Source organism: Passer domesticus, chromosome 1 (genome assembly GCF_036417665.1).
Source record: "Passer domesticus isolate bPasDom1 chromosome 1, bPasDom1.hap1, whole genome shotgun sequence".
In the NCBI taxonomy this organism is placed as follows: domain Eukaryota; kingdom Metazoa; phylum Chordata; class Aves; order Passeriformes; family Passeridae; genus Passer; species Passer domesticus.
This window is the reverse complement of record NC_087474.1, coordinates 87,505,326-87,519,173: the sequence shown is the minus strand read 5'-3', so window position 1 is coordinate 87,519,173 and position 13,848 is coordinate 87,505,326. Positions and strand designations below refer to the sequence as shown.

Sequence of the window (13,848 nt, the reverse complement as noted above, 5' to 3'; positions counted from 1 at the left end):
GTAACTCCCAAGTATAAAAGTTATGAGACCTCTAGGTGTTTGTCAGTTTAAGAATAAATTATGAGGACGCTTAAAAATCTGTGTGTCCTAGGCCATTCTTTACTCAGATATAATAATAATTAGTAGTAGTTAACCCCTTAATATTTTTATATTAGGCAAATGTTTCTCTGCACAGAGAAATACGGTTAAAAAAATTTGCTTACAATCAATAGACAGGTGTCTTTTTTATTGGTCTGCACACCTGCACCTTTCTTTACTCACTACAGATGTGCAAAAGACTGAAGTTAAAGCTGTAGAAATTGCCAGCATAAGATAGATTTCTGTCATCTTCTTTTTTTCACTGTGAAGGGAAAGAAAATCAAACTGAAATTCATAATTGCAACAAGATGTAATGCAGCATAGATACATCACATGTAACTTAATGCCAAACAGTTGCTATTTGTTAAGTATTGCTATTTAGTGTTGATTTGATGATAAATCTCTACAGGATTTATTTCCTTTGTATTTGCATGAAGAAGTCACACAGTATTAGACAGTCATTTTTAGTTGATGAGTGTTGGTGCACGTATGGAAGTGTCATCGACACAGTGGAAGTGTGAGCCTCTGAGGTCTCCGAGTAAATGAACTGAAGTGCTCCACTGAACTCCTGATTTTTCACCTTTTGCCAGAAAACACATCAAAGTGCCCTGCAGGTTCAGCAGAAGGCAGAGGCAATGCTGCAGGCCAATCACTATGATATGGACATGATCCGGGAGTGTGCAGAGAAGGTCGCTTCGCACTGGCAGCAGCTGATGCTGAAGATGGAGGATCGTCTCAAGCTTGTGAATGCCTCTGTTGCCTTCTATAAAACTTCTGAACAGGTACAGAAATGCAGAAAGTCTGCCTTGGTTAATTCCTCAGTGTGGCATAAAACAGCATTACTTGAAGAAATGGTTGATGAGGTTTGGTTATTTTTACTCATTTGATGGCTAATTCTGGTTTTTGTGTGGGAGTCAGAAAAAATCAGCTTAATCTGCTTGTCCACAGAAAAGTTTGGGGGGAGGTTGTCAAGGTTGCCTCCTCTGTAGTCATAACTTAAGCCCATCCAGAACTATGCAGTCAGAGAGGCAGAGAAAGATGAACAATTTTAGGGACAGCCTCTGAGTGCTTCCGCATAAGCAGGCCAGTGCTTGCAAACCTACAGCCAGAGTTTGTTGCCTTAAGTCCCAGACAAAACGTGTCAGAAGCTAAGGGGTACGTATAAGGGGCAGATGGGTTTTCTTTTTTTGAGGCCTGAATTTTGATTTTTTGCCTTACTGAATTGTCCTACTTTTTCCTGAAAGGTGTGCAGTGTGCTGGAAAGCCTGGAACAAGAATATAAGCGAGAAGAAGATTGGTGTGGGGGAGCAGACAAACTGGGCCCCAACTCTGAAACAGATCACGTTACTCCCATGATAAGCAAACACCTGGAGCAGAAGGAAGCGTTTCTGAAGGTAAGGTTGGGGATTTTTTGTGGTCTCCTGTGTCTTGGGAAGCATGAGAGCAGGCAAACAGCTCTTACAGTGCTGACGTGGCTGTGGAAAGCAACAGTGCCCATTCCAAACTACAGGTATGTCCCCAACAGCAAAGATGTGGGAAGTGGCATGTTAACTGCTTCTGACAGTGATTAAGAGAATACTGCCAAGTGCATAAAATTGTAGCCAGTTTTATAAATACATTTCCTGTTGAACTTGAGTAGATGTCAGATCTCCCAGTGTGCCTGAAGAGGAATTGGAAGTCACTGCTTTGAGCAACTGTCACTCTAAAGAATGCTTAAAGGCTGCTGCTTTGGAAGAAAAGTGAAAGGCTCACAGTGCCATTGCTCTGTGCATCAGAGCAGCTCTCAAATGTACTGGGACGACAGAGGAATACAGGAGGAAATGGCAAGACAGCCATCTGGAAGTAGTTGGGTTTTGTGTAATAGTCTTCAGATAAATGAAAGATTTTTGTTCCAGCTAATGTCCTACTGAAGAAGTTTATTGATCATACTGAATTAAATGTGCAGCATGTGCTTGCAGAGCAGTTATAACTAACTTTGTTATCAAAGGCATTTTTGAGCATCACCATGAAAGACTACTAAGAGAATAAAATTTTTTTTGTTAGAAACTTATTCTCATTACATGGATTACAACACTCAAAAACATATCAACAGAACTCAAAGTACACAGCCTAATAGATCCTTCTGCAGCTGGCATGAATTATTAATCTTTGTTTTAAAATGGTATGAGAAATGACTTAGTATCTTCATTACTGTATCAAACCATTCTACCTTCATCTAACCTTTTAAAGTAGCATTCTATAACTTGCATGTTAAAAATGAAGCAGACAACCAATATGTAGTATTTGATATTTAAGACGAAGATGACAACTGAGCTGAGTGCTTGCAATATAATGGCAACAACTGAAAGCTCTCAAGGCCTTGCCTTCATATTTTAAGAGCAGGTATTACTATTTTAGCACTTTCAGTTTCACTTCAGCAAAACGTTCGCTTTACTAATGGATGTTTTGATATATGCAGGTGGGTACATGAGAATGTGCACTGTTTACACAGTAAGCAGCTTCAGGTGGCAAATGGCACATACGCTAAACAAACTTCTCTGTGAGCTCTGAGTCATGCTGAAAGCCATAGAACATACAACTGCTTTTCAGGTTCTTCAGAAAAGAGAAATAGCATTTTATTAATTTATTTTATTTGTATTTGTTTATCTGCTTTGTTTTTTCTCTGCCAGGTAAGGTGTAACTGCTGTTCGGTGGAATATCTATTTTAATAGTTGGGTTGGCTTGGCTTACTTGTAGAAAAGATTTAACATGCAGTGCTTTCCAAAACTGAAGAGGGTGACAAATGTACAAAAGAGAGTTAGGAAGACCTTTAATTTCTTCTGCATGTTTATTTTTGCATCTTCAAATAAAATTGTACCTCTGACTCTTTAGGCCTGCACACTGGCTCGGAGGAATGCTGATGTCTTCCTGAAATACCTGCACAGGAACAGTGTCAACATGCCAGGGATGGTGACACACATCAAAGCACCTGAACAGCAAGTAAAAAGTAAGGGACTTCTTGTTCTCTTTCTTCTCACAAGAATGTGATCATCATGTGCTGTGGTATGTTTGGTGATGGGGTAGTGAAGCCTGCCCAAGTAGAAAGAGTTCTGTCAGGCTTAACGGGAAACAAACTGCCTGCACACTTTGAAGGCGCTGACAGTCTTCAAAGTCTCTTATACTCAAATGAAGTTGCTTGGAATTCTTTTATCTTCTACTTACACCTAATCTTCTTTCTATTTGAGACCCAAGTGTGTTGCTTTTATTGAGTCAATGAGGTAGTAAACTTCCACATGATAATGTTTGGTCTGAAGCCAAATGGGAGCTGATCAGTGTAAGCTTATTCAATGTGTTGGTGTCAGGCATTCTGCAAGTTCCCTGGGAGTGCCAGAGTGATATGAGGTTATTGCTTGTACAATGCCCTTGAGCTCTTCAGATAGTTTGAATCAGTGTTGAGGAACTTCATGAAGTATGGGGTAACTTACATCATGTTTAAACTGCATGTGTAGACAGGTAGTAGCTGAGGTGAAGCTGTAAAGAGCTACTAGGTGAGGCTTGGCTCTTGCTAAGATTAATAATACGTAGTACAGCTTTAAGGGGTAATAAGCACTCTAGGGAATGGAGAGAGAGAGACCTGTAGGGCTTTGAGGGACAAAAGTTCAAAAATTAATAGGGTGTGCATAACTGCTGGATGTGGTAGCAGAACAGAGATCAGATTCAGAAGTAAATATTGTATTTTAATAATTTAATTGCCAGTCATATTCTGCTCTGTGCATTTTGAAGCTGTGACTGAACACTCTGGCCACACTACAGTCTCAAAATCAGTGAAGTCTAATTTCTAATTAAATGCTGTTTGCTCCTACCCAGAGGGGAGTTATGCATATGATGTAGCCAGATTCAAGAGGAACATGGTGGTAAGTCCAGAGAAGAAGTTGCAGCAAGGAAAATTCTGAATGGGAGAAAGTGTTACAGCAAGATGGATTAGAGCAGGTAGCCCAGAGAGATAGTAGGATCTGTACTTGTAAGAATTTTTTTAACTTAGTTGAACAAGCCTCTGGAAAACTTTGAAGTTAGTGGTGCTTTGAGGAGGAGATTGAAACAGATGGCCTGCAGAGGTCACTTCCGCACTAATTTACTTGATGATTCTATTAGAAAAGGACATGTTCACTGGTTCACTTGAACTACAAGGGCTAAACAGCTCATTGTTTTTCCTCTGTCCCCAACATTTATAGAACTGTACAAAACAAAATCTCAACACAAATGTATCAGTAACTGAAGCTGGCATTTGTCACTTAGTTCTTCTTTCAGTAAGAAACAAAGAAAACAAAGAGCAGAAGAAAGCAGGAAGTTGTAGCTACCACACTTACTGAATATTAGACATTTTTTTAAATTCAGTTTTGAAATATGTATAGGAACAGTCATTCTGAGAAAGGTAAATGTGCTTATATGAGGAAAGAATAGAAAAAAATAGAAAGATCTCTACTAATGTCCTTAAGAGTAATAATTACATATCAGAACCATAGTGTTATGCATGTTCTGCATACATTTAAAATCCTGGATGAGTGATACATGTTTGAAAAGCAACAAAAAACCAACAAAAAACCCCAAGTAGAAACAAATAAGCTGTTCTCTTCATAAACCATGTAGTATATACTTCTGAGAATTAAACATGAGTTAAGATAGATCTAGTGGGGACTCCTTCCTGTTAGGTCTCAGTGGTATGGTGGTAGCTGACCAAATGATAAAAAAATTTGTTCTCTTCTTCCTGTTCAAATATGTGTGTCAAGAAACAAAGAGATCTCCTTTCACCTCTTTTCTAAATCAAGAAAAGAATGGAGTGTTTATTTTAGTGCAAGAGAGGTTACAATAGTGAGAGTGTTCTAATAGAGCATTACAACTCAAGTGTATGCTTCAGACTGGCAGACTGCAGTCAGAATATAGTTTATAAATTAATGCTTTAAAAACTTAAGTAACCCTTGAGTTCATGCAGAACTGCTGAACATTTTTCAAAAACCTCATTCAGTGGCATACTTGATCCTTATTCCCAGATGCAGATTAAGTTATCTGGAAAAGTGATGTCTTAATCTCGGCAAAGTTTAGCTAAGCATATGCTTCATGGGGAACAGGAACTCTGAAGGTGTCCTTATGTCCCTGCAAATGAGTGTAAATAATTTCTGCGATATGCAGTTAAGGGTACCCAATCATTGTCTCAGTTAGGAAGGAACTGTGGCCTAAAACTGTGCTGTGGCAGGTGGATTGAGTTGGTGACAATTCCTGTAAGCTCAGAAATGAGAGCATCTTTGTTTTGGCTGCCAAGTCTGTGTGCATCTGTGCTACCTGTCTCTGCTGTACTGGCTGGAACTTGTCCAGTGGTGCTTGTAGTTTTAGATAGGTTGATAGAAGACTGCATAGAGACAGCTGAGAGCTCTTTGAGCTTGGAGAAGAAGCTGAAAGTTTAGGGAACAATACTAACAAATGTTGGAATCAAAGTAAATGACAGCAAGAGGGACTGTAGTTCAGATGGCTTGAGATACAGAGATGCTTTTCCAAACCTAGTATTAAATATTGATGTTTTATAACTTCCTTAGAGTAGTTTATAGAATATTTTTTCTCCTCTTCGTCAGTCCAAGAAATTAATGGCACTAACACTAACAGTGCCCAGCCAAATATCTCTCACTGCCTTGCCATCTGTATCATGTCCTGACAGAACAAATGCTGTTCCAATTTGCTAAATTCACCTCTCTTGCTCTTTGTCAGAACTGCTTTGCTTGCGTCATTATCAAGATGTCTCTTCTTATATGGTGTGTCCAGTTGGATGTGTTGCATTGTATAGTGATAATTGTGTCCCACCCACTCGACCTCCCTGCCTCCTGAAATCTGGCAAATACTCTGAGCAAGTGTTTTGGAGGTGACAGAAGGCAGAAATTAAACTGAGAAAGCAGGGGAGGCTCACAGCAGAGCAGCTCATAGCTTGGCATATGAGGGGAGCCTGACCAGAAAAAAATAAAACCTTGGCCACAGTGACCACATTCCAACCAAAAGCAAATTCTGGGTGTTCTCAGCACCCTGTGGCAAGTGGGAATATGGTGCTTGTAAGCAGAAGGATGTTGGCAGTGATGCAGACAGGTTTCATAATCCTCAGGGAGGCTATGACAAGTGGTTGTGTTTGATCCCACATCCCTGATGAGGTAGACAAAGATGCATTTCCCCTCAGGCTTCCTGTTTTTTGAGCTTCTCTTGTCATACTGTTTCTTGGAGTTGTTAGCTTTTGGGATGTAAAGCATGGTGGACCTGCACAGTGGGAGAGCAGAATGCAGAGACCTTAAGACACCTAGGACCTGATAGCCTTCACTCATAATTATGGATTATGGAAAATAGCCAGCTCTGGGTGTAAGTAGAAAAGCAAGTAGTGTTGGTGTAGAGAGTAAGACTTTTTTGTGGTCTCTTCTGCTTCTGCTGGACCTCTCTTTTGGCTCTGTGCAATTGCAACAGAATCACCTGGTGGAGACATTGAGTGTCCCCATTCCCCTGTCCTCAGCTTGCCCTCCAGGTTTGCAATAGCTACAAAGTCAAGTAGGGCTGCTGCTCTGGAAGCGGCAGAGGTTAAAATGAGCTTCACAGGAAACTGCTAGAATTTCTTTTTTTGGTGGAAAAACCATAACCATTAAAGAAGCAGAATTCAGATAAAGTCTTCTGAATACTGTAAGCACAAGGTCTTTGCTAGGAAGAATTTAAAAGGTTGGACATGTGGGATTTGGATGTGAGTTTTCTGATACTCAGGAATAACAAACTGTGGAGTTAATTATTTGATTACCTGGAAGTTCTGTCAAGGTTCAGTGAACATTCATATTTAACAAGTCAGCTTACTTATGCTGCATTTGATCTTGTGGTGACCTGAGGTTGTATATTTGTTTATCTGTATTAAATTGTTAAAATACTTTATAGGAGACTGATATATTAAAAATTCCCATTTTTACTTAAATATAATATGTTAAGCATGTTGTGATTACTTTTGCATGCTTATTCTTTCTGAGGAAACCCCATCAAGTGCCATCTGTATCAGCCTACATTTTCAATCATGCTATAAGCAGTGGCACTCCCCTTATGAAAAATATTTGAGAGGAAAAAACACATCAGTAGTAAGTTTTAATTGCATCTCTAGTTTCTTTAACCAGTAGTTCTGTAAGTGATGAAAAAGGAACACTCTGTGTTTCATTAATATCAGGAAAAAAAGCAAAGCAAGGACTAACAGAGTAAGTGTACAGTAAATTCTACAATGTCAAGTACTTTATTCCCCTGATTTTGGTGTGATATTTTGAATTTGGTTGTCAAAAGCTCTGTTTAATTTCTTCAGATATCTTGAATGAACTCTTCCAGAGGGAGAACCGTGTGCTGCATTATTGGACCATGCGTAAAAGGCGTCTTGATCAGTGCCAGCAGTATGTGGTGTTTGAAAGAAGTGCCAAACAGGTGAGGGTTTCATATGAAAATCCTCTTTGGTGTGGTCGGGGCTTGACATACACTGTCTTCTCACAGTAACAAATTTGCCATTCACTTCAGTATTTCAAATGGTTAAAACATCAGAAGGATAGAAGTAGCAAATTGAATTCTTTGCCTTCCCTTTAATACAGAACAACTAAATTCGGTGATGCAGTGTGTCTGTAACTGTGTAACTTAAAGATGATGTTTTGCTTCTGCCAGCTTCATCTGGTACTGGCAAATCTAATTTCTGCAAGCTTGTGTTTGACAAATTGTTATGCTTGTTACTTTTACACACACACCTAATTTGTCTGGGGAAATTACAGGCAGCAGCATTTTTCTCAGATGTTGGAGGAAAAATATCTAATTAAGTTGATTGGCAGTTCTAGAAATCTGACAAGTTGGATAACTCATTAAACAATAATAACTGAATTACTTTGGTTTTTCAATTCTTTGTGTTTGGTTTCATGGCTTCCTGCATGATACATCCACCTCTTGGTATTTTGTTGAGTTTATCAGTCTGAAAAGAACTATTAAGTAACTACCAGACACGCAAAAAAAAAAAATGTCCTTCACTAATCAAAACACATGCCTTAAAAATAAGTACCGGGTTCAAGGCAGAAGTGGTAAGTAGATTGATCTGTGATAGTTTTTTAGTTGTTGTTTTGGTTTTTGTTTTCTTTTTTTAAACTGGTTATAAGACAGAGAAAGGAAGCTCTCTGTTCCTGTTCTGTGGAAAATGCCCATAGTGTAAAATATAGTCAGATCCTCTTTAAAGGGCTCAAAAACCTAATCTTTTATTTCTTTCTGACAGCTAATTCAGACAAAAGTTTAAATACTATTGGTCTGGTTTGCTCTCTTGAAAGAATTCTCAAGTCTGCTTGTCGTGCTTTCACAAAGAAATTAATGCAAGATGCATCTTGGAGTAAATTTGAAGTCTGATACAACACCACCATCCCTTCCCTGCCCCCCTGCCCTCGCCTCCCCACCCTACTTTTGAATAACCTTAATTTAAACCTCTGACAAGCACATGATCTACTTGTTTTTGTGTAGAGATTACTAACCAACAGTCAAACACTGGAGATAAAGATCTGTCAGCATTTTCACTGTAAATCCCATTTTTCAGCAATCACCAGCTCAGTCATCAAAAAGCAAAGCGGACCAAACCATATATGGGACTCCACAGTGATTAGCCAAAAAAATGGAAGTGTTGCTGTCTTTATTTAGATGTCTTTCTGGAATTTGGAAGAACGTGTTCTTTGTGCTTTCAGAACATGATGCCCTTGTGATGGAAAAGATACCATACCAGTTTGTAAGAACAGTGTTAGATTCTCAAATCCTTTCAGAGTTAAGGGCTTACCTGATCCCTAAAGTGATTCCTCCAGTTCTTGTAGTGATACCTCAGGTGAAATGAAAGCTGATGTAAACCATAGGAATTAAGATCAAGTCAAACTTTCTCTCATACTGTGCCTCTAGAGAGCTGCCAGCAAGTTATGAGAAGACAACATTTCATTCTCATAGTGGGGGGTTGGAACTACATGATCTTTAAGTTCTCTTCCAATCAAAACCATTCTGTGATTTGGGCAGCTTTTTGTTTATCATTCATTCCAGCATTATGTAATAAACCCACTAAAAAAAGGCAGAGAAGTATTAAATGTTCTTGGTAATAGGTAGCCATGCTCTGCCTTTCCATGTCAGTCTTCACTTGCAAAGACTGACATTAGAATAACATGTGTCATAGAGGTGGTTGGTTGAAATGTTACTTTTTGACAGAAGTCCAACAGTTGTTCCATCAGCAACTTCTAAAAGTATAGGTCCGTCTTATCAGGCTTGCACCTGCACTAGTATGTGACTTAGAAAATGGCATCCTGGCATTCACATTCAGTGTTGAATTTTGAAGGCTTTCTACTCATTTCTGGTTTTGCACCAAGAAGGAAAAGCATTTGAAGTGGAAGTAAGGGAATCAGCATTATTGCATCACAGCTTTGATGAGCTGAAATCATTGGTGAAATTCTAATACAGAGAGTGCCTTTTGTGATTCATTGTAAGGTGATGTGTGTGAAACATACATATCTACTGTCCGCCAAGATAAATATTTTCCTGGTCTTGCTAGTGTGGATAGATAATGTTCATAATTTCAGTTTATCCTTTCAAGGGAAGAGTGAGCAATCTACTTTTTCTCTTGGAGTATTACATTTTTGTCTAGTGTTCTGTGTATTTACTGAAGAGACAGAAGCTACACATTTAGTAATAAGGTGGTTCTAAGCAAGCTGTGTAAAACCCTGTGAACATCTGCTATTGGCTTTTTCAGAAACGAGAAGTTTCTAAGCTTCCATCCCTCTGCCTGCTGCGGTAGGAAGCCTGTATTGAGAGCTGCAGAACAGATGTCAGTTAGATTTTCACTGTTATGCAGCAGTTGGAGACAGCTCTTGCTTTTTCCAGGAGCCAGAGATTCCTCACGACCACTGAGTTATGCTTAAAAGGGCAGCAGGTAAAGCACAGACAATTGAAAAGATCAGCATTTTTCATAATAGTGAGCCAATAAAGTGTCAGGATGTGGAAGGGAAACAATCTTAGTTTGCAGTTCTTCGTTCTTGTTTTCTTTCTACTTACACGTACATAAATTGGTTTAACTGAGACATCACACTGTTCCTTCTCTGCTGCAGGTTTTATTTCTAGGAGCACAGACCACCACACTTTGTGAGGCTGGAATACATGTCAGCAAAACAGTGAAGTGATAGTTAAATCTTACGTGCTTGGAAAGTTTAGCCTGCACACTTGGCAGTCTTATATACATTTTTATAAGTTGGAACATGCATATTTCTAAGTATCGCTGTCCCATGTGGCAGCAAAGAAGTGACTTTTTTTTTCTTTTTCCTCAGCTGGGGAATATACTATCAAAACTGTGAACACAACTAGTTAGAACCTTTCAATAGTGGACTGCTGTAGTCCTGCAGTAGTGGACTTCCCTGAAGTGTTTGGATTCGTATGTCATTTTTAATTCTCTAAGCATTGCTTCATCGTCTATGTGAATTATTTGAGAGCTATGAGCTATTTGGTACTGTAGAGGTATTACATGTTTGCCACAAGTGACATAGAGTGAAATTCACCTGTGGCCGAACTGTGCCTGTGAAATTCTGATTACAGATAGTTTCTGTTGGCAAAAATATATTGTCTTTCTCTTACTTTTCTTCACTAATGCTTTATTTAGGCTCTGGAATGGATTCATGACAATGGAGAGTTTTATTTATCCACACATACTTCCACTGGTTCCAGTATCCAGCACACTCAAGAGTTGTTGAAAGAACATGAGGAGTTTCAGATCACAGCAAAGGTAAAATAAAATTTAAAAATTTTCACAAAATACTTAGATTTGGAAGGAACCCCCTGGAGATCAGTTAGTCCAATCGCCCTGCCATGGCAGGGTCCCCAAGAGCAGGTTTCACTGGAATATGTTCAGGTGGGTTTTGAATGTCTTCACAGAGGGAGCCTCCATGACATCCCTGGGCAGCCTGTTCAGTGCCCTGCCACCCTCAGTGTAAAGAAGTTCTTCCTCATGTTGAGATGGAACTTCTTGTGTTGTAGTTCATGGCCATTAGTCCTTGTTCTGTCATTAGGCATCACTGAAGAGTCTGGCACCATCCCCTGACAGTGAGGTATTTTATATTTTGGTGAGATTCCCTCTTGCTCTTCTCCAGACTAAACTGGCCCAGATCCCTCAGTCTGTCCTCATTAGACTACAGACCCCAAACCATCTTTGTGTTGCTCTGCTGGACCCTCTCCATTAGCTCCTTGTCTTTCCTGCACTGTGGAAACCAGAATTGAACACAGTACTCCAGATGTGGCCTCACTAGGGTCAAGTAGAGTGTCAGGGTCACCTCCCTTGACCTGTGGCCACACCTGATGGATCCCAGGATACTGTTGGCCCTCCTGGCCACGAGGGCACTGCGGGCTCATGCTCATCCACCAAGGCTCCCAGCTCCTTCTCCACAGAGCTGTTACCTAATAGATCAGCCAACAACCTGTGCTGGTACTGGGGTTATTTTCCCCAAGTTGCAGTACCCTGCCTTAGCCCTTGTTGAACTTCATTGGATTGCTCTGCCCAACTCCCTGGCCTATTGAGCTCCCACTGAGGCAGCACAGCTGGTCCCCCCAGTTTCACATCATCAACAAACTTGCTGAGGGTGCATTCTGTTCCTTCTCCAGGCTGTCGATAAACAAGTTGAGTACAAGTTGAATTATGTGAGATTTCAAACAAAATAAAACAACTGAATTCCCTTTGCCCATCAGAAAATCCCCCAAGGATGTGTCCATCAAGATCTGTTTACTTGCAGTGGCTTTCTGTCTGTATTTCTGCTGAGAATAGAATAAACCAGAAGATAGTGAGCAGATATTCATTGTTACTGGAGCTCCATGAGCCCTATGTGCTGTTGACTTCTCATGACAAAATCATAGTGAGGTAGCTTAAAAATGTTTTCAATACCTACAAACGTTTCAGAGCCTTTGATTTCTACTTTCATATCTTCATGACTGTGGATTACTGAATGTTCATTTAGGATATAAAATAAAAGAAGCTATATTATTATTCTGATTATTAATTAGAAGATATTAGAAAAATTAAAGCTCTGTGTGTTAGGTAACTCATTTTATTACAGTATTCTGTTCTTCTCCTGTAAATCTTTTTGAGTCAGGCAGCAGAATGTTTTTCTGCATCTCTGGAGGCCTTTACACGCCTGAGGCTGTAAAGTTGTCGCTCCTGAGGCTTTCCAGTTTTCACATGTGAAAGACTGACAGCCATTGCATGACTGAACTACCTGAATTTGTAGCCTTGTCTGTCTCTGTTTTGTTTTGCCACCTGTTCAAACTGTCACCCATTTCTCCCTCTGGCTCTCCAACCTTCACAGAGAAATAATCAAGCCCAGGAAAGTAAGCAAGTGTTCATTTGTCTCAAGGATCACCTCAGAAGAGACTTGGAGGTGGAGGTGGCCAAGAGAGTGTGGGAAGGGAGAAAAGAAAATCCAGAAAGAACAGAGATCACTTTTGATGTTCAAAGCTGGATTTTCTTCTGTTTGATCTTTGCTTCAGACTTTGATTTCATGGATCCCTTCCAGTATGCAAAGCACCACTATTCCTCCTTATTTCCTTTTCAGCCTGCAGATGACATTGGTGCCCTTTTTGAAAGGATATATTTGTGTCACTCCCTTGGCATTTTGCTACCTGTTGGGAGGATATGTTAGCCCTTGCTAATTCCATACTGAATAGAAATGGTTGGATGAGGGACCATTAGGGAGCAAAAAGAATTAAGATAGGACAAACTTGTTTTTTTCAATAATGTAAGAGTCAAGTTTTTATTGACTCTTTTTCTTAACTCCCTGCTAGCAAGGGCCCTGACAGTACACTTCACTCATGACAGAGAGAGAGGTGGATGTATAAACTCATCTGTTGTGGATGATTTATGATTTACATGAAATAAAGTGCATAATCTTAGGCAGCTTGTCATTTGGGAAAAGTATTTAGAGATTTGGTGGTAACTACTTGTTTCTCTTAGTTTCTCTCAAACAGCTCTGTGCCAACAAAGCATAATATAGAAGAGATTTAAAGAATTCAGTCTTCATCCATTAAAGAGTAAAGCATATAACAAGAGTTATTTCTATCTCAGCATTTCTGTGGTGTCTAAAGGAGGTAGATTCTTGAGACTGGGGGCCAGGTCTAATACCAGTGCTTCAGTGGTAATGAACAAAGTACCCTCTTTGGCATCAAAATGCCTCTGTATTGATGCAACGGTACCCATGCTGAAAGGCTTGCCTAGCAGAATTTAATCTCTGGGTTAGATATGAAGCACATTTTTCAAAGAAAAATAATCTGCTTCTAGTCATGTAATAATAAAGCCCAAGGAAACCTACATTAATCTTGTGCTATTTTTAATAAGTAAAAGGTGACTGTTTAAAGGCGTTCTGGGAAGAGAGGGGAAGAAGGCAGCTTCTTCAATTCCTTCTCCAATTGCACTTGGTAGCAGTTAAGCAAAATGAACCTTTGCATGACAGGTAGAGCTTGTAACTGTTTGATATTTTCCTGTTTTCATAGCAAACCAAAGAGAGGGTGAAGTTGTTGATACAGCTGGCTGATGGCTTTTGTGAAAAAGGGCATGCTCATGCAACAGAGATTAAAAAATGTGTCACAGCAGTGGATAAGAGGTACAGAGACTTTTCCCTGCGCATGGAGAAATACAGGACCTCTTTAGAGAAAGCTCTGGGTATTTCCTCAGATTCCAATAAATCGGTAAGAGAAATTTGAGTGTGATGACAGACGAAC

At 39.7% G+C, this 13,848-nt stretch overlaps 1 protein-coding gene across 3 annotated transcripts in view; it reads left to right on the top strand.

Moving 5' to 3' along the window:
• TRIO (trio Rho guanine nucleotide exchange factor) overlaps positions 1–13,848 on the top strand; it is a 243,488-nt gene that overhangs the window by 137,559 nt on the left and 92,081 nt on the right. For all 3 annotated transcript variants that reach the window (XM_064428332.1, XM_064428352.1, XM_064428342.1), the window contains exons 17-22: positions 669–860; positions 1,323–1,472; positions 2,950–3,064; positions 7,412–7,527; positions 10,748–10,870; positions 13,621–13,815. In XM_064428332.1, the coding sequence (XP_064284402.1) occupies positions 669–860; positions 1,323–1,472; positions 2,950–3,064; positions 7,412–7,527; positions 10,748–10,870; positions 13,621–13,815 (891 nt within the window). The remainder of the gene's footprint in view (positions 1–668; positions 861–1,322; positions 1,473–2,949; positions 3,065–7,411; positions 7,528–10,747; positions 10,871–13,620; positions 13,816–13,848) is intronic.